At 39.1% G+C, this 25532-nt stretch overlaps 1 protein-coding gene across 3 annotated transcripts in view; it reads left to right on the forward strand.

The window, feature by feature from the left end:
• The window catches only part of scara5 (scavenger receptor class A, member 5 (putative)), an 82382-nt gene that overhangs the window by 25686 nt on the left and 31164 nt on the right, over positions 1-25532 (forward strand). For all 3 annotated transcript variants that reach the window (XM_043685073.1, XM_043685078.1, XM_043685084.1), the window contains 4 exons: positions 16258-16932; positions 19292-19372; positions 20233-20337; positions 23576-23629. In XM_043685073.1, coding sequence (XP_043541008.1) covers positions 16258-16932; positions 19292-19372; positions 20233-20337; positions 23576-23629 — 915 coding nt within the window. The remainder of the gene's footprint in view (positions 1-16257; positions 16933-19291; positions 19373-20232; positions 20338-23575; positions 23630-25532) is intronic.

The following is a 25532-nucleotide window of genomic DNA, read 5'->3' on the forward strand; positions in this document are numbered from 1 at the left end:
TGCTTTCCCAAAATGCAGCACCTCGCATTTATCTGAATTAAACTCCATCTGCCACTTCTCAGTCCATTGGCCCATCTGGTCCAGATCCTGTTGTAATCTGAGGTAACCCTTTTTACTGTCCACTACACCTCCAATTTTGGTGTCATCTGCAAACTTACTAACTGTACCTCTTATGCTCACATCCAAATCATTTATATAAATGATGCAAAGTAGTGGACCCAGCACCGATCCTTGTGACACTCCACTGGTCACAGGCCTCCAGTCTGAAAAACAACCCTCCACCACCACCATCTGTCTTCTACCTTTGAGCCAGTTCTGTATACAAACAGTTAGTTCTCCCTGTATTCCATGAGATCTAACCTTGCTAACCAGTCTCCTATGGGTAACCTTGTTGAATGCCTTACTGAAGTCCATATAGATCACATCTACAGCTCTGCCCTCATCAATCTTCTTTGTTACTTTTTCAAAAAACTCAATGAAGTTTATGAGACATGATTTCCCACGCACAAAGCCATGTTGACTATCCCTAAGCAGTCCTTGCCTTTCCAAATACATGTACATCCTGTCCCTGAGGATTCCCTCCAACAACTTGCCCACCACCGACGTCAGGCTCACTGGTCTATAGTTCCCTGGCTTGTCCTTACCACCCTTCTTAAACAGTGTCACCACATTAGCCAACCTCTAGTCTTCTGGCACCTCACCTGTGACTATTGATGATACAAATATCTCAGCAAGAGGCCCAGCAATCACTTCCCTAGCTTCCTAGAGTTCTTGGGTATACCTGATCAGGTCTGAGGGATTTATCCACTTATATGCGTTTCCAGACATCCAGCACTTCCTCCTCTGTAATATGGACATTTTTCAAGACCATTATGCATCAGTAATGTGCAAATGAAGCAACACAGATTTAATGAGATAGTGGAAACAGTTGTTCATTTTTAATAATAAATATTTCTCCAAACAGATCTGAAAAAGGGGGTTTATAGCCTTCAACAGCTGCATATAATCATGGAAATTTCACCCAGTCTATTATACTTGTTCCAATGTTAGCATCAATTCAGGTTATCAATTTTAATCTCAATTTCTTGCTGTTGAAATATATAAATTGAGGATTTTCTGAAGCTGTTCATTCCTAAAAGGTTCAAGAAGTCATGAGAGAATCAGGCACATTGAACCACAAGAGCCGTTCTCTTCACTTTGTTGTGGTGTGGTGTGATGCTCTGCACAGGTTTATCAGCTTGATTCACACCTAGCATTTTCCCTCAGGCTAGGATCTGCAATCCCAGGTCACATCTAACCTACTTATTAATGTCAACCAGCCAATCCGGCAAACTGATCTGCTCATGTCGTGGTGCCTCATGCATACAGCGCAGACACACAAGAATGAGGTGACCCCCTCTTGGAAATTATCATCAACATCCATTTGTGACATGCAATTTACTGCTTTACTCAATTATATTTTATAATTGAGTAAAGCTATATTTTATCAGCAATGGAAAATTGGCTGCATTTGGTTCAGAGGAATGAGTCATAGCTTTCTTGAATCATAAATCAAATCAGCACTAACTGGCATAAACTGGACCTTTATGGTTAAACCAGCTACAATGGGAAATGATAATCTCACTAAAGAACTGAACCCACCAAGCAAACTAACATAAAAAATTATCCATGCAAAGTTGAAACTGCTAACCAGCCATCTCATAAATTCAACGTAGCAGTTAGGTGGAAATATATCGTAGATGTAAGAACCCATGGAAATGGAAATAAGTGGACAGTCCTTTCAGAAAACTGGATATGTGGGATAGGCCAGATAACCTTCTTCTAAGTTCTAAAACTCCTTGGTTACTAAATTGGCCAAAATAGATGTGGGATTGCAATGGGCAAGTAATCAATGCCCTTTCAATGTTACACAAATAGCTCAGCAACTTTAGACAGCCTGCTCATTTGAAGGATACCTGCATGCAGCCACGCTAACCACACCAACCATTCGCTGCACAGAGCAGCGGAGGGCAAAACTGCAACTTGCTAGCATCAAGTAAATCTAACCTGCCCACTGTGTATACTTGTCTGCACCTATTAAATGGGAAGTATAGAAAGGCTGCCTCAGACGCTGGCAAATGTACAGCAAGGCAGGAACTAAATCTGACATGAGAAATACTGAGAATTGGCTCAAAATGCTCTACAGTTGATTCCACAGTTTTCAGATGCTACATTGGAGGCATTGCTAGAGGCATTTAGGATAAATGCCCTGTACCTGCTGGGGGTCAGGAGTCTCTCCAGATATACATTCAGAGACATTGGGAGCAGATAGCTGGAGACACCAATCCCATATGTCAAGCTTGAGGACCTGGAATAAATGGTCTATGTTCAACGGTTCACATGAATGGTCAAGGTCCGTGAACGCATTTTCAAAGAGCATGACCCACCAATTGCACCATTATTCTGATTAATTCACCACATCTACAGCCCACATCCACTAACAATCAATCAGAGCTCCTACATTGATCACTACACCATATCATCAACACTGCTGAAAGATTCACATCATCTTACAATTTTCAAACTTAGCAATCGCGTCAGTCAGACAGATTGCTTGATTCTAACAAATGTACTGTCCTGTCTCTTGCTGAACAAGATAATACATCATCAGAAACAGTAGGAGATGACTAGAGGGAACAGATGAGGCTGAATGTTCTAACCTCATGGAAGATAAAGTTGATCATTGTTGGGATACTCAATAGCCATGGGTAATGCAGGGCCTGAGATATTGATAAATGTAGTATGGTCACATACAATCCTTCTTCTGAGACATCACTATCCAATTAACTTTCATTTTCTTTGTTTTATAAATTGTGGATGGTGAAAGGGGATGGTCTTTTTTTATTGCCCCACCCCAAAAACTACCAGTCTTGTGTTGAAGAAGGTGCGTCACCTTTGGTATAGACAATATGATGGCAAGGCTGAACAAGTCAGTTTCCAGAGTGACAGCTGACTTTTTGTTTACTGTGATCAGTCACTGAAAACATTCACAAAAGGCTACCAATGTACAAAATATAAATGTATACACAAAGGAAAAGCATACACCCTATATATTATACTATACAATAATCATTTATAACAATCTCATTAAAACCATAACACAAGTAGATAGACACTCAAATCTCAGGGAGCGGTCTCGCCAGTCTACACTCTAAAGCTCCTTGTTCAGCTGGCCTGACTGTAGTCAGTTTCTTTATGGAAAATTTATGTCTTTACTGAATGGAATCCCTACAGTGTGGAAGCAAGCCATTCAGTCCATCAAGCCCACATCAACCCTTCAAAGAGCAGCCCAGTCAGACCCACCCCATCCATGGTGACCCTACATTTTCCATGGCTAACCCACTTAGCCTATACTATGGACAATTTAGTATGGCCAATCCACCTAACCTGTACATCTTTGGACTGTGGGAAGAAACACTCACAGGCATGAAGAGAACGTGCAAACTTCGTTCAGATGATGGTGGAATTGAATCTGGGTCCCTGGCATTGTGAGGCAGCAGTACGAACCATTGAACCACCATAACAGCCTTGTAAGATGCATTCTTCCTTGGAAAGTTCAACAGCCTTCTCCTTCTGGAGTTTTCTTCTAAGCAAATCAAAACTCCCCCCAGTCCTGCCTTAACTCTGTTAAAGATTGCTAACCTAATAGCACCTTCACTGTTAAGGACCACTTCTCTCTCAATGACCTTTCATAATGCCTGACATCTTTTGGATTGTTCTGGTTTTCTACGTTACTTGACCCCTGTTGCTAGGCAATAGCAGTTTCCTCATAATCTTTGTTTTTCTAACAATTGTTCTCCTCAAGGGTTTAAAAACTCCATTAAAATGCAAGTAAACAAAACATATTTTCATAAACCTCCACAGCACTTTTAGAACAAAATAGAAATGAAACTATGAACCATGTTTTCCCACTTCTTAACATGCATATGCAAATGCAAATCAAACTTAAAGCTATAATTATTTCTCCATTTTAGAACCCAAGCCATCAAAGAATAATAATATATTATGAATCTTCATGACAACAATAAATGTTGGCTTTCCAAACTATTATGACATCCTATGAATGTATAACTGGACATTCATGTAGCGCTGTGACTGATCAGCTACAGCAGAATTATATTCAACCATAATCTGTAAACTTTAAGTGTGACATATTCCTTACAATACCATTACCATCAAGCCTGGATTAAACTTGGCTCAAGTGAGAGTGTGGGTGAGGGAACATGAGGCAGCACCCAGCATACTAAAAATGAAGTGCAAACCTGGAAAAGCTACAACACAGGATGATATTCATAACAAATAGTAGAATAGCACACAATTTACAGAGTTAAGTGATTCCACAACCAATGGATCCAAGTCAAATCTCTTCAGTGCCACCATGAATGGTGGTGGACAGTAATTGTCAGGAGGAGGAGGCTGCACAAAAAGTCCCTGTCATCAGTATGGATGGTGGAAGGGTGGGGGTCAGCAGATCAGCATAAAAGTCAAGGTTAAAGTATTTTGATCTATCGTGGCCTTCTCTTGTAGTTTCCAATATCACAGACACTAGTCTTCAGATAGTTCAGTTCTCTCCTCACAATATCAAAAAATGACTGAAGGCATTGGATTCAGCAAAGAATACTTGGTCAAACAGCATGCCATATATAGCATTCAAGACTTATGTTCCAGAAATCATTGTGCCCTTAACCACGCTGACCCAGTACAATTGCAACATTAGCTTTTACTCAACATTGTCCTAAGTATTTTCTTTCCACAAAAAGCAGCTTGCATGCAACCTGAACAACTTCCACCCTCTAACCAACTCTTGATTGTTAGTGAAGTGATGGAAAGTGTCATTGAAAGCAATATCAAATGGCACTTGCTCAGCAAAAACTGGCTCACTGATGTTCAGCTTGGCTTCTGCCAAGGAGGGCCAGCTCCTTACCTATTACAACCTTAGTCCAAACATGAAAAACAAATTTGCTCACTGAGCTAGAAGGTTTATTTTCAGATGTTTTGTCACCATACTAGGAAACATCATCAGTGAGCCTCTGGATGAAGCACTGATGGCATGGCCCGCTTTCTATTTATGTGTTTAGGTTTTCTTCGGTCGGTGATGTCATTTCCTGTGATGAAATCATTTCCGTTGGTGATGCCATTTCCACATCACCACAGAAAATGACATCACCACAGGAATGATGTCACCACCAGAAATGACGTCACCAACCAAGGAAACTTAAACACATAAATAGAAAGCGGTCCATGCCACCAGTGCTTCATCTGGAGGCTCACAGATGATGTTACCTAGTATGGTGATGGAACATCTAAAAACCCACAACCAGAACCTCAACCTGAGCTACAAATTTTCTCAAAACCCATGAACAAAAAGACAGCACTCAAGAGATGAGGTGCAAATATCCAGCCTTGACATCAAGGCAGCCTTCGACAAAATATGATATCAGAGATACCCAGCAAAATTGAAAACAATGAGAGAATCAGAGGGGAAAACCCCTTACTCATTGGATGTGCCCACCACAAAGTAAGATGGTTGTTGAAGATGGAAGGCAATTATCATACACAAGGGACATCTCTGCAGGAGTTTTTTAGGGTAGTCTTTCGGTCCAACCATTTTCAGATTCTTCTATCAATGACTTTCCCTCCATTGTAAGGTCAGAAATGGGAATGTTTGTTGGTGATTGCACAATGTTTAGTAGCATCTGCAATTCCTCAGATATTGATGCAGTCCATGACCAGATCAGAAAAGATCTGATCAATAGTTAACCTTTGACAGATTAGTGGCAAGTAACATTTGTACCACACAAGTGCTAGGTAATGACCATCTCCAACAAGGGCAATCTAGTCATTTCACCTTGATGTACAACAGCATTATCATAGCTGAATCCCCACCATCAAAATCCTGGGGTGATCACTGATCAAAAATTGAACTGGACCAGCCTAATTAATGCTATGGATGCAAGACCATGTCAAAAGTTAGGATAATAGCAAATATTTCTTCTGATGAGTACCTAAGTCTGCCCATCATCTACAAGGCACAAGTCAGGAGAATTGTGGAGCATTGTTAACTATCCTGGATGACTACGGCTGCAACAAAACTTAAGAAGCTTGAGTTGAGCCTCGTTAATAAGCATCCCCACATACCACCTTAAATATTTGCTCCCTCTAGCATTGATGTGTAGCATTACATACTATCTACAAGCTTCACAATAGCAACTCAGCAAGTGTCTTTTTGCATCATTGTCCAAACTAGCAAACTCTACCATGCAGAAAGGTAAAATCAAGAGATACATAGAAATACCACCCCTACAAATTCCCATTTAAGCCACATACCATTTTGGTTTGGAAATGTATTGATATTTCTTCAGTGCTATTGGGTCAACATTCTGGACACCCCTTCTTAATAGCATTGTTGCCATATGCAGCAGATCAAGAAGGCATCTCATCATCATCATCTCAAGTGCAATTAGCGATAGGCAATAATTGCTTGTCTAGCCAGTGACACTCATACCCATGAAAGAATAAAAAAGAGTCTGGGAATTTATGTGCTGAAATTAGTCCATATGTGTTTATCAAAGAATCTGCAATACAATCTAATTTCTCTGCCAAAATTCTTTGAAAATGTGAATGCATCATGAACCAAAGAGAGGATTAATAAAATTTAGGGTTTTATAAATATTGACTATACAGTACACCAGGTATGAAGCAATAAGGAAATTGTACAAGATATATTTTAGGCGCCAGTGAGATTACTGTGCCCAATTTGTGTGTCCAAGCATAAAGGGGCAATAAATCTCAGAAAGCTGAGATTCATCAAAATACTGATGGTTTATGTATTGTGTTGATATCATCTGCAAGTGATTTTGTTTAGTATTTTGTTTCTTAATTTTAAAACAATTGTTGTTCCCTTGATTTTATTTGATAATCTGACCTGGCATCCACATCACTCCAGAATGAATAGATATGGTAGTAATGGCCTCTTCCTGTTCCTTAGAATTACTGCACTCTTAAGTGCAAACTCCCTTTGGTGAATGAGTACAGCTAGCAAAGCAATATGCCGATAAGGTTTCAAAGAGCTGGTAAGAATTTCGAATCCAATGTGGAATATCAATGTGTCAGCATCATCATTGTTATGAAGCTTAACTATCAATTCTTGTCTCAGAAGGAAGTATGTTCCCTTCTCTTCAAATTGATGAAAAGTTACTTCATTGAGCTGCCTTGCAATTATTTAAAATGTTTGACTTTTTTGATTGCAAAACACAATATTTATATATCCAAAAACCTTTGGTGTTAACTTTGCTGCTCTCCCATATATTCTTCAATTTAGAATTGTTTGGCTTATATTTTTAAAGCTGCTATGTATTATCAATGTCATCAAATTCCTCCCTGTGAGCACCTGCTGACTCAACCCTGTATGCTTGAGAGAAAGGGCACTTAGAGTAAGAGTAAGGACCTCACCCACTGAGCACCAGTGGCCAAAGTAATGCATTGCAGGTTCATGCTTGTACCTGACAGACTCTTAGCTGGGACCTGGGTCTCCAGGTCATTCGGCAAACTTTTTATGGAAGCAGCCAAACACAGAAATGCTGGAGACAGCACAATACTGAGAACATTGCCCTCTTAATCCTACGTTATTGACTTCCACCAGCCAGCCTGCCTGATGTCCCTGTGCCTGTCACTGGATCTTGACCAAGACAGTAATTCTCTTTGAGGCTGAGCTCTGTCAGGCCTCTGAATGCCAGAAACTTGGGGAGGTCCTTACTTGACCAGCTGTAGAGCGGTCTCATTGATGTATCTATCAGATTGTGTTCATGGTTGAATCTAGATGGAGATCCTACTGAGATTCCCAGAAAGTCTCTGAGCTGGTGGAAGGTGCCTTGATGAAAACCTTGCCAGTGTATCCTCCGAGGATCCAGTGACTTCCTCAGGGATGCAGGTGGCCCTGACAGTCTTCAGCACTGGTCTCTTCATTGCAGTTATGTTGAATGCGACCAGTGATTATATAAGCAAAGAGGGGGAATTAGTTGTAGGAAATGGATACAGGTTTGTGCACATTAAGAATTTGTTAACACTGGTGATAGTGGAAGAGCAGCATAATGAAACTCAGTGAGTTGCTTGTCCATTTGCATCTTGCCCTCCCCACATAAACAGTCCCACTCTTCTCTGGCCATATTCAGATTTATTACCTCAGGGGTCTAATGTCCACCACCCACCCAAGTACTGGGGTCTTAGACCTAATGATCCAGTTATGGGCCAGTTTTTCCTGTCAGGAGATAAGGAGAGATTGAGTATGATGGAATAAATCAGAAACACAGAGGGCAGGAAGGGTTAGTAGTTCAGGATGATGAGGTGGGTGTGAAGCCTTGACTGGATATGATGCATGCAATACTGAGAGTTGTCCATCAGTCTTTGTGAGATGAATGTGTAATGGCAGAGCTGTAAATGTGAAATAGCAGAAGATGATGACACGTACCCTTGCAGAGTGACCAGACCGCAGATAAATTTCCTCCATTTGTTACAGTTCCAGGCGGGATATCCCCAGTCATTAATCTCTTGGGGCACCCCCTTCCCTTTTCATATGTTCCCTTGGTTGGTTTCAACAAAGTTAATTTAAAAAACAAGATCTCTTTCCTTGTGAATATTTTTCTCCCACAGACACAGACACACTCTCCAAAAAAAATTCAAATATGGATCAGTCTCTGAATTGTTTAGAGTCACGGAGATTTACAGCATGGAAACAGGTCCTTCGATCCAAATTGACCATACTGCCCAGTTTTCACTATCAATCTCGTCCCATTTGCTGGTGTTTGGTCCATATCTCTCCATACCTATTCCATTCATGTAACTATCCAAATGTTTCTTAAAATTACAAATATGTACCCACCTTCACCACTACCTCTGGCAGTCCATTCCAGATACTCACCACTCTCTGTGTGGAAATATTACCTCATCTAGACCATTTTGTATCTCTCCCCTCTCACCTTAACCCTATGCCCTCTAGTTTTAGACTCCCCTACCATGGGTAAAAGCTGTTGGCTCTCTATGTCTCTCATGACTTTATAGATCTATAAGATCACCCGCCAGTCTCCCATGCTCGAGGGTAAAATATCCCAGCCGATACAGTCTCTCCTTATAATTCAAACAGCCTCTCCTGGTAGCATCCTAGTAAATCTTTTCTGTACTCTTTCTAGTTTAAGAATATTCTTTCGATAATAGGGCGACCAGAATTGCACTCCAAATGTAGCCTTACCAATGTCTCATATAGCTGCAACAAGACATCCCAACTGCTACATTCAAAGCTCTGACTGATGAAAGCAAGCATGTCGAAAGCCTTCTTCACCACCTTGACTACCTGTGAATCAATTTAAGGGATTATGAGCCTGTGCCCCTTTATTTCTTTGTTCTATAACACTCCCCTACCATTGATGACTGTGTAAGTCCTGCCCTAGTTTGACCTACCAAAATTCCCAGATAACTTTCTTCACTGTCTACTATACCACCAATCTTGGTGACACCTGTTTGCAAAGAGATTGAATTGAACTTTGCAGCCATTGTGGTGGAGGCTCCTGGTAGTTTGACATCAGTTGTTCAATACACATTTCCACAATCCTTCATTTTGCAGATTGGTTAAGATGCCATTGTTTCAATTCCTTTCAGTTGTGACTGAGTTCCTCCACTCAGAGAGACAGAAATCCTTTCATTACCCTATATCCAACTTTAACTAATTTGCAGCATGTAGGGTGAAATAGTCCCTTTACCTACAACATCGGGATGACTTGGGGACTCTTTTATAATCTTCACAGTACATTAATGGACAAACATGAGCTGGTGCACAGAGGAATATTCAATCCCAATAGCGCACTCCAATACTGTTAAAACAGGCTTTTTAGCTCCTTTTTTGTGTGTTCTTCAAAGGGAAGAACACAATGTTTCTGCAGTATGGGACATAATGCATACAGGGTGGCTTGCTTTTAAGCAGCGAGTTGTCAATGTTGCATTGGTTAAGGTCACTTGTTCAAGGTCTTATATACTAAATCAAAGGAAATAAGATGTAATTAAATGGCTTTGAGGCTCAAATACAACATAGAAAAGATGATATGCTGCACAGAGCCATGGCACCAATGTTAGATACACATCCAAGATACTTTAGGATGTCAAATAATTACATTTCATATTGCTCCTAGAGACTGAGAGGCACATGTCAAAAAACTCATGAGTTCATAATTTCATCAAATGTTCTCAAAATACAGACCAAGTTAATGATGGTCTTTCTACTTCTGATGAATAATAAGACTTCTCAAAATTGAAATTGAGATGTAAGTGGTAAATAAACAACACTACTGAATATTTACACTGTAAAAATAATGAGCTGACTTTCCTTCTCCCATTTCAACTCTTAGCCCATCCAACTACACTGCTGTTTTCTGCTTTTCATCATACCTTAGAAAGCAATGTAGACTGTTGTTCTGAAATTTAGTTTCATAGCAACCCTTTGTTGTAATTTGAGACATTTTAACAGTTAAAGATGCTTTATGATTGCAAATTGTTGTTGTTGTTGCCATTGAGGTGATTACATTTGTGCTTCTGATTGCCAGAACCTATTCCCTTTAGGCTGCCCTAAGATTTTTGCAGACAATACATTTCCAGGAACCATGAAAACTATTTTAGTGTCTTATTTCTATAGGATTTGCTAAAAATAAGTCTGCAATAAATATGAGAAGTGGAAATAGTGGCAAGAGAACAGGTCCAGCAGCTATATCTAATGTGTGCAAGTTATGAGACCCTAACCCTAACTCTAATCCTATTATAGAAATACACATCTCATCTCAATGCCGAGATAATTCTAGACAATATAAGATTCACAGGGACCAGGTGTAACAGTTTACACTCTGACCATTACATGAATACACTAGCATTTCACAGGTTGAGAAAATTGTCCAAAGATATAATTTCATGCCCTAATGTAGTAAACTGTGTGGCACAATAATATCTTTTCTCATGCAAAAACAAAATGTTGTTATTGGAAATCTGAAACAAAAACCAAATATGTTACAAATTGCCAGGAAGTGAACCTGTGGAAAGAAAAAGCAGAGTTAATATTTAAAGTTATGTTGTTATTGACCTGAAGTGGTAACTTGCTCTGTTTTACCTTCCAAAGACAGTGGTTAACATGGTGAGCATTTTCAGCAATCCTTATTTTTATCTAAATTATGTTTTTGAAGTTTGCTAATGTTAACAGATTTGGTACCAGCTTGAAAAGCAAAAATGTAATCATTTGCAGATGATTTGTTTCTTTTAGAAGATAAATTAGAAGATGTACAAAAAGAAGCAAAGTGCATATGTTAATGATCTGAGGTAAAAACACAAAATAAAAATAGATGAACCTACAGATCAAAAGTGTAGAGAAATTGAGTTGGCAGTGCACAGTGTGTGTGAAATTAAGTTAAATAGCAAAGTGTATTAACAACCATTTGTGGAGAGGGTGTCATAGTGGCATTGTCACTGATCTAGTAATCCAGGACACAGACTAATGAGTTTAAATCCCATCAGAGCAGGTGCTGAAATTCAAAATTTAATCAATAAATCTAGAATTAAAAGTAAGTACAATGGCAACTGCAGTCCTTACCTGGTCTGGCTTACATAAGAGTCCAGACCCACGTTTGACTTTTAGCCACCTTAAAAAAAAGGCTAAGGAAGCCACTTAGTTCAAGGCCAATTAGGAATGGCCAACACATACTGGTCTTGCTTGTGATATTGCCTGAAAGCATAAGAAAAAAAAATATTCAGCCAATTATTAGAATAGGCTCTCTCTCTGGGTATCTACTGGGGTATCATCTAGCCTAAACTAAGTTAGGATGCACACTAAGTGGCATGAATGAAAGCAAGAGGTTACAAGGAAAAAACTTAGCCTGTAGAGGGATAAAACATTACATTTACTGTATGATCATGCACTTTAGATTAAAAACAACAAAGTCAAAGTATTTTCTAAACAATGGCAAACTAGAATCTATGGTGGAACAGAGCTGCCAATTCACACAAGTTGTTAAAATCTAGTGGATAAATACAAATTGTAATTATAAAAGATAATGGAATTTTGGTCTTCATCTGTAGAGACCTGGATTGCAAAGTTGTGGAAGTAATGTTACGTTGGTGTCAGACATCAGGAAGATATACTAGGAGTATTGAATAGGTGTAGTGCACACTGAATGGGAGTTCAGGAGTTAAATGGTGTGGTCAAAATCATAGCAAGCATAACCAATGGCAATAGAATGGTAAATGGTTATAGTTTATAATCTTAAGATTATAGTTTCTTCACTAAATCTTCACTAAATCTTCTAAAGGAAATCAGTCATCTAGATTTGTATCATTTTGATGTCATTTAAATATCCCTTCAATTTAAGTTACTCTACCTTTCCTAACAACTCAATCCCTTAACCTCTGTTATCATAAATCATTATTTCACCCAGTATTATTTAATTATATTTCTCCTAAACTGAGGAACCTAATACTGTGGTGATGTCATGCAATGAAAGTATGCTCTCAGGGATATATACTGGGAATGAATGTTGTTTCTGGCTTGTAATTTTCTGTCTTGCATTCCAGAGATGGCCTAACCGCAGTGTTTTTGTTACCAGTTGTTCTCAAAATACACAAAAAAATATAGTTTTTCTTTGTTTTTAAAGTTTGTAATCATATTTTTGAGAATTTATGAATCTACACACTTGGATCCCATTACATTTTTTATTCTTTTTGGCTAAAGCTAAAGCATACCATAATTTTTTCTGCATTAAATGGTAGCTATCCATCCCTCGTAGTCTTTGGCTTGTTTTCAGCATTTTGTCACATCTCGCAGTTTGCCATCAACCCCAACTTGAATATCTCCTTCCACATATATGTCCAGATCATTACTAACATTGGAAAATGTAAGTGATACATGTCCACCAACCTAATTCTGCTGTTTTGTCCAAAGACGTTTTCTCTGGCTAGTAAACATTATCGAAGCAACTGAAATGTGGTGGTTGTTCATTTTGGAACTAGCTTCTCATTCCTTTTTATTTCAAAGTCTTTCTCCATTCCTTTCTTTGAATAGTCTCAATTTCATACTCATTATTCAGTTTATTTATAATAAAACAAAGAACTGTGTATGCTGGAGATCTGAAACAAACAAAAATAGAAATTTGTGGTTTTGTTTGATTCATTCTATTTTCAATCTTAATTGTCTTTAGCCAAAGCAAAACGTCAACAAAGATCTCAGGGTGAACGTCACTTTTTTTGGTTAAGTGTAAGCTGAATTGAGTTTTCTGGAATGGTGTTTTGCCGTGAGACCTCACAAACTTTCTCATCGTCTCTTAAGAAACTCACCTCATGAACTACTTACTCTATGCTTATGATGCCCTCACATCTGATTCCAGCCTCATCTCATGTGCCCTTCCTGCAACAACTCAGCATAGCCTGAATTAACCAGCATTCTTGATGTCCTTAAGCCATCTTTAAGAGTACATTGTCATACCTGGATAATCACTGTTAGTCTGAAGTCATTGGGAATGGACTTACTAGACAAGGGAAATCCCCACTGTTCTTTGTGGACAGGGACCTGGAGATCCTACTGGATGAGGTAGTGTAGAGGTAGAAATTCCACATCCTCCAGGAGCAGGTGAGGACGCCAGGCCGTATCAGCCTAGTCCAAAGCTGCCACCCAGTTTAGAGTAGCCTCAGCCAGCTGGAGGAATGTTCAGCACAGTAGGAAGAAGTTCAATGACCTTCTCCACTTCACCAGTGTAAGTGCTGCCATTTTCTATCCAATACTTGACACTCACTTCATTTCTGCTACTGTACCCACCTCCCACCAAGGCTTATGCTCTACGAGTCTTACTATTACCAACAAAATCTTCCCTGACCCACTGTCATCAAGGCCAGCATGGAGCATGTGGTGAGCTGATGTCATTTGCTGTGATTATTTCCTAGCTGTGTTTTGTTGATATCGAGCTTGCTTGATGTGTTTGGGAAAATAGGAAGATAAATATTACTGAGGTGAGTTGGGCCATTAGCAAGACATTTAACAACCTTTAATCCCTCTTAATTGTCAACTAACCATTACCTGACAAGAAGCTCACCATGGGACTCAACAAAAGCATATCAGATGGAGCGAGATGCTCTTGCCATCAAGATAGGTCTCACCAGACTTCTTGCACAATTCTTGCTAAAGCCCATGTGGCTCCTAGAACAGTCTGCCCCTTGTATCTGACTAACTTGTTTGAGCTTTTTGAGCAGGTAACAGGGAGGATGGATGAGGGAAACATGCAATACATCGTCTGAATGAATTTTGGTTGGGTTTATAAAACAACCACAACATCCAAGGGATTATAGCATATTGGATCCAAAATTAGCTTAGGGATAGGAAGCAAGATGGGGAGGATGTGCAAACTCCACACAGAGAGTCACCTGAGGCGGGAATTGAACCCGGGTCTCTGGCGCTGTGAGGCAGTAGTGCTAACCACTGTGCCACCGTGCCACCCACAAAGACTTATATATCTAAGAACAATTACAAAATTTGCAGATGATACAAAATTGATAGTGTAGACGATAGTGAGGAAGAAAAATGCGAAAGTGTCAGAAGGCACAAGGACCCAGGTGAGAATCCTAATAAGGGAAACATGTTGATGACTGATACTTCATAGTATGCAATGCAAGAGCCATTCTCTAATTGGTATCTAATATTATTCCAGAAGATTTATGATCTTAAGATAATATAAGATAGGCATTGGTGTTCAGGTACATTGTAACCTGAAGGTGGCAACACAGGTCGATAGAGTTGCCAAGAAGGCATTTGGCATGCTTTCCTTGATTGGCTGGGATATTGAGTACAAGAGTTGACAGGTCATGTTACAGTTGTATATTTGGTTTAACCACATTTGTAATACTGCATACAGTTCTGCAAACCACATTACCATAAGGATGTGGATGCTTTGGAGAGGGGGCAGAGGAGGTTCACCAAATATACAACTGTAACATGACCTGTCAACTCTTGTACTCAATATCCCAGCCAATCAAGGAAAGCATGCCAAATGCCTTCTTGGCAACTCTATCGACCTGTGTTGCCACCTTCAGGTTACAATGGACCTGAACACCAATGCCTATCTTATATTCTTATAAGATCATAAATCTGCTGGAATAATATTAGATACCAATTAGAGAATGGCTCTTGCATTGCATACTATGAAATATCAGTCATCAACATGTTTCACTTATTAGGATTCTCACCTGGGTCCTTTCAAATAGAAACCCTTCCTTTGACACATTGAACTCGTCATCACATACTTCTACAGTGATAAGTCATGAAATGTGAAAGTAGAATATCAATACTATGGCTGAGGTGAAGAGACAGACAAACCCATTTCAATTGCAACTGAGTTTCTGACCTACTATCGGTCCCATGACGATGTGACTTTTATGTTAAGATTCTGCTTGATGGGTTGAACATCCTCTACCGGTGTGGTACAGTTTGTTGACATAATTGAATTATTGTAAATTAGGAAAAGGACACTTGCAATGAGGCTTTTCCAGTGATTCATTATGAAGAGATTCTTAGCCACAAGATTAAAGAAGTTCTAATGATGATTTTATGTTCAGTTAGATGAACTCAGCTAACAGAGCACTGAGGCTACTGGAGGATAAAATTGTGCTTTTGTGGTAACATGAAATGATTCACAATAGCTGAAATGAAAGAAACTGGACAGATAATTGTGATTGCATGATTCCAAGAATCAAGTGCTCTAACTGGTGTTGATTATTAGGTTCATCTATGAAAACAGCTAATAAGTGAGGCATCAGAAGAGACTAGTGAGACTCTATCCCAGTATAAATCACTACTTTAAAAGAGGAAGCATGTAAGACATGGCAAATAGCTTCACACAATCAAAATGTTTTCTATTACATTGATCAGATGTTTGCAGAAAAGAGTTATAATTACCTGTTTCTAATGAGAAGCCAATGAGTTCTCAATGATCTGTCCAATATGTTTCATGAATTTTGCAGAGACAAACATATTTTTAAAACTATTTTGTATAAAAATACGTACTTTGATTCTGGCTTGAAGAGTAAATGAATTGATGAATTGCAAATTGCTCACTTTTATTAAGAATTTAAAGAAACGCTTATCCAAAAGATATAAGATCAAATGACAGCAAGATGTTTATAAATGACACCTCTTTTGATATATTTCAGTTCCCAGATATCAACCTCCACCTTCTGATTGGAAAATATTAACAGAAAACGTCACAAACTTAGGTGAAGGCTTCAAAGACATGCGTCAAACAATGGAGCAGAAGGCACCCAAGGAAGATGTCATGGATAATATTTTCAAACTGCAGGAGCTTTTCCAGAATCACACAATCCTATTCCTTCAACTGAGTCAGTCTGTCCAGAAACTGGAAAACAAGTTACAGAGTTTTGAGGCACGCATGGATGACATTAATGCATCTGTGAATGATTTAGATGATGATTTACAACAGTTCAGTTCAACAAATAGACAAGAGATATACAATTTGTCTATAAGTATAAACAGTGCACAGGGTACACTGCGACACCAACAAGCAAACTTGAAACAAATAACATCAAATGTAGGAAATCTTAGCAGGCAGGTAAAGGAGGCACGTTGGACTCTAAATGCAGTCAATGGCACCTTCACAGAGGATATAAGCATCCACCATACAAGTCTACTGCAGCTTCAAATACAAGTTGCAAATGTGTCAGAAGATGCAAAAATATTGAAAGTCATTCAGCAAAATATAGAGAAACAACTGAAAGATGAGGTAGCCATACTCAGCAATGTCACAGAAGACCTGAGACTGAAAGACTGGGAACATTCAATTACCCTGAAAAATCTTACCTTAGTGCAGGGTATGAGAAGTTTGTAATTTAATATTCTTTGAAGTTTGTTTCCCTTTTATTCTTCCATTTTAATAATATCCCAAAGGAAGATAAATTATAAATGTGATGAAAGATAACAGGGTATAATGAGGGATATCCTTACTTTACCGTCGTTTTGTTGCTTGAAGCATTCTCTTTATTTTGTTTTCTCTTCTTTATTTTGTGCAAGTAGCATATCTTTTAGTTGGAATTCTACCTTTAATGATGCATGTTGTATCACTGTGAGAAAGTATTTTGAGGATATGATGCACAGGACCTGCAGGGTTGATTGTGGGGAAACCTTGGAGACAGGCACAGGCCTGTCTGGTAAGGAGATCATGCCCTGATGAAAGCAAACAGTAACTTCGAAAGTGCTTTATGCCAACAGGTCAAAATGAACTGGCACAGATAACCATACCTGCATCATAACCAACAGACTCAAGATTTACTCACTTAAACCAGCAAGCTGTGGACATACAACAGTAAAGGGTGTGCCGGGCAACTTATCAGCACATTATGATGTTATTTACATTGGGTGGCTCATCAGCCTTAGCCCCTGATGTGCTGATTGGGAGGGAGAGGGGGTGATCTGGAGTCAGGGACAAGAGATTAGACAAATGTGGGAGGTGACCGGCATTGGGCAAACAGTCAGAGTGTGAAAGTAATTGAGGGGGTTAGGAGGCAATGAGGCGAGAGGGGCCCAATTACTGGGGTAGACAACTTGCAGAGGAGGAGAACATCAAGTGAATTCTAACAATGTTCAGCGTTGCAGTGAAACATGGAGGAGTATTCAGGTTAGTAACTTCAACAAGCCTATTATCTTCATGGTAGGCTCCAATCCTTTTGAAGATTGTTATTCAAACCATATGTACAGCATATTTCTTGAATTCTGTATAATGGGATTCTCAAACAATATTAGCTCTTCTAGTTGTGAATGCCTTTTGCAGAACATTCACTTTTGACACTACTCACTGGCCACTTTGGTGCCTGTGAGGTATACCTATGATATGAGTGCAGATTCAAATAGTTTCTACATCATTGCTAAAGTATTTTACATGAACTAAATATTTTAAAGTTGCACCATATTTTGTTTTAATTTATAGAACATTTATAATTTTGTTATTATTGAATATAACTCTTTTGTGTTGATACTTTCAAATACTCTTTTATGTTGAATCTTCTTATGTACTCATCATAGTTGGTGAGAATTGTGAGCAGGGAATCACTTTCCTAACTACGTTCATTAAAACTTTTAAAAGCAGCTACTTAATGAACAGGGATAATTCATTATTTGTCTACCTTAAATTGAACTCTGTAGTCTTTATAATACCCTCTTCTACGTTGCACTGTTCAGAGCAATAGAAACTTGAAAAGAGGCATGCCTTTAATATGTAGAAATAATTTAAACCACTGGTTTGTGGTTTTTCGCTCATATATCACATGACCTTAAGGAAACCATGCTAAATTTCACCTATTATACTAACTTGTTCATATATTGTTCCTTTGTGTCTTGTTAGTGACAAACACAGCCAAGTACATGTGCTTTACAAGTAGCAGAATTTCACTTCCTAAAGTTGAGGCCTGACAGCTCACCATTCTCTTGAAACCACAAATATGGCAATAAAACAAACTTAGAAAAGCTTACGGAGATTGCCAAAGTTAAACAGTAAAATGATCTTTGCAAATGGAAACAGTTCATTTGAAATACAAACTGTATCTCTATGGAATTCCACCACAAATAATGCATACAACAAAGCATAAATGAATAGATTAACTGATGGCTTATGTGATGGTTATGGAGAGAAAACTATACAATTAGATAATTAAAAGTTTCAATATTAGATTATGCAGGGAAGAATTGTAGAGGTATGTGTTGAACATTAAGTAATAGTCCATTGATAAGATGAATAAAAACTGCAAGGAAATAGAAGGTGTCATGTAGGCCCTACTACAACATCACAATTTCCTCAAAGCTGCCATCAGTTTACAGTGTTTGGTTTTGATCATTTTTAATCTTAACCAAAACATAGAAATAAAACTATCACTTTTTTGTTGTTTTATTGGGTTACTGGTGAAAACATGCCTCTGTTTAGTTGATATGTGCTGGCTGCATGTGTGATTTCGCTGCTGAAAGCAAACATTTATTTAATAAAAATTTTCATTTCTTAGGACATGATTTTCAACAACTTGTTGAATCTGAGTACTCAATAAACAACAAAAAGTCAAAGTACAGTGATCTTTGAAACAACTGATCAGGTCAAAACACTTTGAATTCCCTGATGAAATAAGGTAACCTGCATAGGTTGGTTAACTGCAGTTCAATTGCTTTATTGACTATTCAATATTTTAGGGCCTCCTGGGCCAAAAGGTGAAAAGGGTGATGACGGATTGGATGGACTTCCTGGACTCACTGGTGTAGCTGGGAAAAAAGGTGAGTTCAACAAAGGATGCGAAGCAAAATATAAATTATGTTGCTGAAAATTGAAGTTTCTCCAGAAGATCTGGCCAACTTTTATTAACTGAAAAGATCTTGCAAGTTCCAAAAGCAAATTTTCCTCAACTGATACCAAAAAGTAGTTAAAGAAGGAGGATTGTTTGGTACTTCTAATAGTAATTGATAATAGGTGAGCTTCCAAAGGTAGCAAAAGCCTCCACAAACAGGAAATATTATAATCAGTCAATGCATGTTAAATTGATGCAAAATAAATAACCTGATGGTAAATTTGTTAAATGAGAGTTATTCCATAAACATGCTTTTAAATTATTATTTATAAGCCATCATCTTATTAAATGGCACAAGAGAACAAATGGCCTACTTCTATTCCTAATTTGTATATTCACATTTTCCCATATTGTAACTTGCTCATTTCTTGTAATTAGTTGAATATAGTTTTTAAAGATGTAAGTGGAAGATAAAATATTCCAATAGAGCTTCTGAAGGTACTTTTGTGCTAGGGCTATGTAACCTTGGGTAAAATTGATCTCTTGTAGTAAAATTTCTGTGATTCTGTGGGGTGGCTTTAAAGTAGACAAAGCAATGAACACTCAGACGTATTTACTCTAAGTTGTATGTTAGCACAACTGACGGGTGGGGTGATAAGCAGGATGGGTGGAGGAGTGTGTGGGAGTAAATTTGTTCTTATATAATTTATGTCACTCTTCTAGTTTCTTTATTGAAGGATTCAAAATGTGAGAAATTGTATTCGTGTATTCCTCTTTGTGATTTTATCCCATTTTATTTGTGATACTATAAACACATTGCTCACCAAACAATGCAATTTTGTATTTTAGGTTTACCTGGCTTGACAGGAGCACCTGGAATACCAGGCCTCAAAGGAGATCCAGGAGAACGTGGCCTACCTGGATTTTCTGTCAAAGGACAAAAGGGATCATGGGGTATGTTATTAGCTTTCCACATTCTAAGTAGCCCATCTTAGCACATTAATGTTCTGATTTATTTCAATCTGATATTTAACATGATGAACTTGATGAGACTAAACCCATTCTTCAGAAACTGCAAAAGTGCCTCTGCTCCACAAATCATCCATATTTACAGGTGCAATGTAATGTTACTGCTATGTCTCACTGATTGCAGCCCTTTTCCAAAACACTGAGTAGGACCTGTAAAGTGCAGGCTCTGTTTGACCTCTCGCGTACCATGATGCACAGCCCTATCATGGTCTCCTGAACATCCATCCTGTCAATGTCCTGATCTTCATTCTCAGAATAGCATTTGATCCCACATTTCTTGGGCATCCAGGATAATAAAGTGGCCTTTGTGGGCTCCAGTTGTGAAGGGCACAGCATACTCCAATATTGTGGTGCCTTCTTCCTGGACTTTACTGCAAGACCCCTAGAGCAGTGCATTGAGGCCCTTATTTTAAGGAGACCTGCGCTCTATTCCACTATGGCCCTGGGTAGAGTTGTACCTCTGGTATGAATCAGTCCGAGGATTATGTAAAGATGTCATCAGCTATGTTTGTAGAGAGTACTTCTTATTTCCCAACAGCCATCCCATTACAGTCTGAGGATCTTGAAGAGAAGCAGGAACCTGAGAGTGTATATACACATCATGGCAACTCCCACGATAGCTGAGACAGACCACTAAAACTCACATCAATGATCTTTCACAAGCTCAGCATTCCTAGAATTCAGTTGATGAACTTTGCAAGTTGGTGATAGGACACTCTCAAAGAAAAGTGAGTGCTCTCCATATGATCCTGCACCAGGGCTGGGGGTGGGGGGCACCAGTGATGTTGGAGAATCCCACTGCCTGAGCTAATTGACCTTCCTCATTGTAGGGGAAGGATATAAACTAGAGGGGACTGTGGGGAAAATGTGGTAGTGACATTCTGGATGTAGTTGTAGACCAAAAATAGAGAGACATCTTGCAGAGTCCACACTAATTCCTTGAAATGAGCCATTAGCATAAAGATTTGTGGTAGATGTAACCCTGACAGAAACCAATCCTTTTGAGTGCAAGCCCCGCTCCAACGTAAGATGTGCGTGTCCCTGCACACAAAGTATGCAAGTCATAAGTATCCCTGAGCTCCAAGGTGAAAGGCTGATAAGACCTGTTAATTGGTCCAAAAATAGTTCTGATGATGTAGTGAGTCTGGTGGCCTGCCAACTTTTGTGAATCATAAGAGTCATAGAGGTGTACAGCATAGGAACAGACTTGTCCATGGCGACCAGATATCCGAAACAAATCTAGTCCCATTTGCCAGCATTTAGCCTATATCCCTCTTAACCCTTCCTATTCATACACCCATCCAGATGCCTTTTAAATAATGCATTGTACCAGCCTCCACCACTGCCTCTGGCAGCTCATTCCATACATGCACCACCCTCTGTATGAAAAAGGTGCCCCTCAGGTCCTTTTTAAATCTTTCCCCTCTCACCTTAACCTATGCCCTCTAGTTTTGGACTGTCCTACCCTGAGAAAATGATCTTGGCTATTCACCCTATGCATGCGCCCTCATGATTTTATAAACCTCTATAAGGTCACCCCTCCACATCTGATGCTCCAGGGAAAATAGCCCCCAGCCTATTCAGCTTCTCTGTATTGTTTTGTGGAAGAGGACAATGTTAATGGATTGGTCAGGGGACGGTGATGAAGGTAGAGTTGATTAAAAGCCCAGAGAACCAAATGGTGAGCTGCTACCACCAGGCAGCCACACTGCTTTTCATATTCCAAATTATGCCATCTAGTTCCTTGGAGAGGGAAGGGAAATTTGGGAGCTGCATAGAAATGAGGAGAGATAAGCTAATAATAGGTGCATATGCATCGAAATAAGATAGTCACCGCTCAATAGCAAGATTCAATCACTTGACATTTAAACCCTCAGGGAATGATTGGAATATTTTTCTTGCATCAAGAATCTGACCTTTTCATTCTTGCCTTATTTTCCCAATCACACTGCTCAACACAGCAGAAAATTTTGTTATCTTTTATAGTGGGGTTTCTAACTGGAGATTCTCTGTCTAACCTCTTGCAAATCCTGACAAATTTAATCTTTTCATCTGAGCATGAGCTCGTACCCACATTCCTCTGCAATGAACCAGAGAGACTTTTGGCCTCTAGTTGATCTCTCTTTCACAGATCCTGGCAGAATAACTTGTCTGAGTTTCTGAGATCCCTTAGGAGCTTGATTAGCTATTCTTTATGTTCCAATTATATTCCATTTTTAACAATTAAATGCACAGTTTAAAGTATAATTGTTTACATCCTGGCATTCTTAACACCTACCTGGGACTTCGGACAGGACTTGTCTAATTACTGTTATTACAAATGCCGCTGCCATTGTCTCCAAGTGTGAACACCTTACAGCTTCTTCTCAGTAAAACATTCTAAATTATCCTTTAATAGCTAGTAGTCTGCTCAATGAGGCCCAATGTTGGATGGGCTTTGGTCGAGACCTCATGCCTTCCATTTTATCCTAAATGAAAGGCAGTGTTCCAAAATACACCAATCTTCTAAACTTCAGTATTGTAACATGATAAACTCTCCTATTATGCTTGGGATACTCACTTGAACCCATGCCCTTCCTATTCTACTGGTGCAACTAAATGCAATTTTTGATTTAGATAAAATATTTTGTGTTTTTTATAACAGTCAATTCCTGGCAATATTCAACACACTTTGTGGCTAGATTAAGCTCTAATTTTATAATAAGTAATAGTTTAGAATAAAGCTTCACTTTGAGCCAAACCAGGCACTAACAAAGTACAAACCAAGAAGAACAAACAAATGTAATCATCTTGGTGGTAAAAACAATGACTGCAGATGCTGGAAACCAGATTCTGGATCAGTGGTACTGGAAGAGCACAGCAATTCAGGCAGCATCCGAGGACAGCAAAATAGACGTTTCAGGCAAAAGCCCTTCATCAGGAAGGGCTTTTGCCCGAAATGTCGATTTTGCCTGTCCTCGGATGCTGCCTGAATTGCTGTGCTCTTCCAGCACCACTGATCCAGAAAATGTAACCATCTTGGCAGTTTACAAATCTTTCTTTCTTCATTTGCATGTATTTTGATTGGGCACTTATAATTCCAGTGCTATGGACAGCAATCGGTTTACAACATGGGCATTCTTCTATGTTAATATTTGTGTTTCTTTTGTGATTTGTTTTAAAGGTCGTAGAGGTGAGAGAGGAAGAAAAGGAGAAAAGGGGGAGAAAGGTGATCAAGGTGAGTCACTGAGTGAATCTTTTAAAAAAGGACAGTAGTAACAAATGCCCATTAGACATGCTGGGATAGAGCTTTTAATCTGCACCTGTAAATTCTATTGGTGAACAAATCAAATGGTATGAGTTACTGAATAACACTGCATAGCCATACTTGGGTATGTATCACTACATAACTAGAGAATATTGCAGCTCACAATCAGATCATGTAGTCTATCATGTCTACATTGTTAATTTTCTCACATAGCTCTCCCAGTTTATTTACTGCAGACAAATTGGCAGTGACTCAAATGGTTTTTGCGTAGGCTCAGTAAAAACTTCTACTCTGCTGCTTTTGTCACAAAATCATGAACAAAAGTTGCACTTATTTTCTTCTGTTTGAGCTGCAGCAAATTCTTTTTTTTAAACTTTATGCAGAGGATTAGTTTCGTTATATCTAAATTGAGATGTAGAGATTTTTCTTTGCATCTTCCTTATTTCAAAATCTGGACATAGACAATTCTGAAAGGCATTCTATCTTCCATTCCTTGTCGCACTGAAAAGGTGGTGGTTAGCCTTGAACAAAACCTGTTGAATCCTTATGGTAGTGGTGCTGCCCTGGTATTTACACAGGAAATTCCAGAACCTTGATCCAACAGTGAAGAAGAAACAGTAATATTTGATTAAATCAGGATGAATTAAGTCTCTGTGGGAAAGTTGGATGTGGTAGTGTTTTCACCATTATTCTTCTTGTCCCTGTGGTCAGAAAATGTTGGAGTACACTATTTTTGAGTGTTAATTAGCAATTATGGAATTGACTTCACCTTAACTTGTTGCCTGGAATATTTTTAAGATCAACACATGGGCTCATCCTGATCAAAAGCCACTGAAAGAAGCACAACACATGATATTGAAATAAAATAAAGAAACGCTTTAAGATATGTGAGGTGGGATTGGTGGTTTTCTTGCCTGAGAGATATTATACAAAGACAAGTATTTATATTCTCTTCCTAAAGGTGTAATTATATCATTCTTTCATTTGGACATCATTTAACGAAGAGAGTTAATATATGTTCGGTTAGTATTTGTTGAACATCTGTAATGGAAACTGCAAAGGCCCTGACTCAGATAACATTCTGTAAATAGTACTAAATGCTTGTGCTCCAGACTAGCCATATCCCAGCCAAACTGCTCCAATACAGCTCCCAAGTACTGTGTGGCAATGTGGTAAATCTGGTATATGAGAGGTTCATTAAAAACAGTGAGGCAGAAGCTATTCTTGAATCTGCTTGTATGTGTTTTTAAATTTTTGTATCTTCTGAAAAGTAGAAGAGGGTGGAAGACAGTATAACCGGAGTGGGAGGGATCTTTGATTATGTTGGCTGTTTTAGATTAGATTAGATTACTTACAGTGTGGAAACAGGCCCTTCGGCCCAACAAGTCCACACCGCCCCGCCGAAGCGCAACCCACCCATACCCTTACATTTTACCCCTTACCTAACACTACGGGCAATTTAGCATGGCCAATTCACCTAACCTGCACATCTTTTGGACTGTGGGAGGAAACCGGAGCACCCGGAGGAAACCCACGCAGACACGGGGAGAACGTGCAAACTCCACACAGTCAGTCGCCTGAGGCGGGAATTGAACCCGGGTCTCTGATGTTGTGAGGCAGCAGTGCTAACCACTGTGCCACCATGCCGTTTGCTGGGGCAGGGGGAAGTATGGATGGAGTCAATGGAAGGAAGACTGGTTGCGTGATGGACTGGGCAGCGCTCACAGCTCTCTGTAATTTCTTGTGGGCTTGGGCAGAGTAGTTACCATACCAAGCTGTGATGCAACTGGATAGGAGGTTTTCTATGGAACATTTATTTTAAAAATGGTAAGAGTCATTGTGGACATGCTGAATTTCTTTAGCCTTCTGAGGA

Source organism: Chiloscyllium plagiosum, chromosome 3 (genome assembly GCF_004010195.1).
Source record: "Chiloscyllium plagiosum isolate BGI_BamShark_2017 chromosome 3, ASM401019v2, whole genome shotgun sequence".
In the NCBI taxonomy this organism is placed as follows: Eukaryota; Metazoa; Chordata; class Chondrichthyes; order Orectolobiformes; family Hemiscylliidae; genus Chiloscyllium; species Chiloscyllium plagiosum.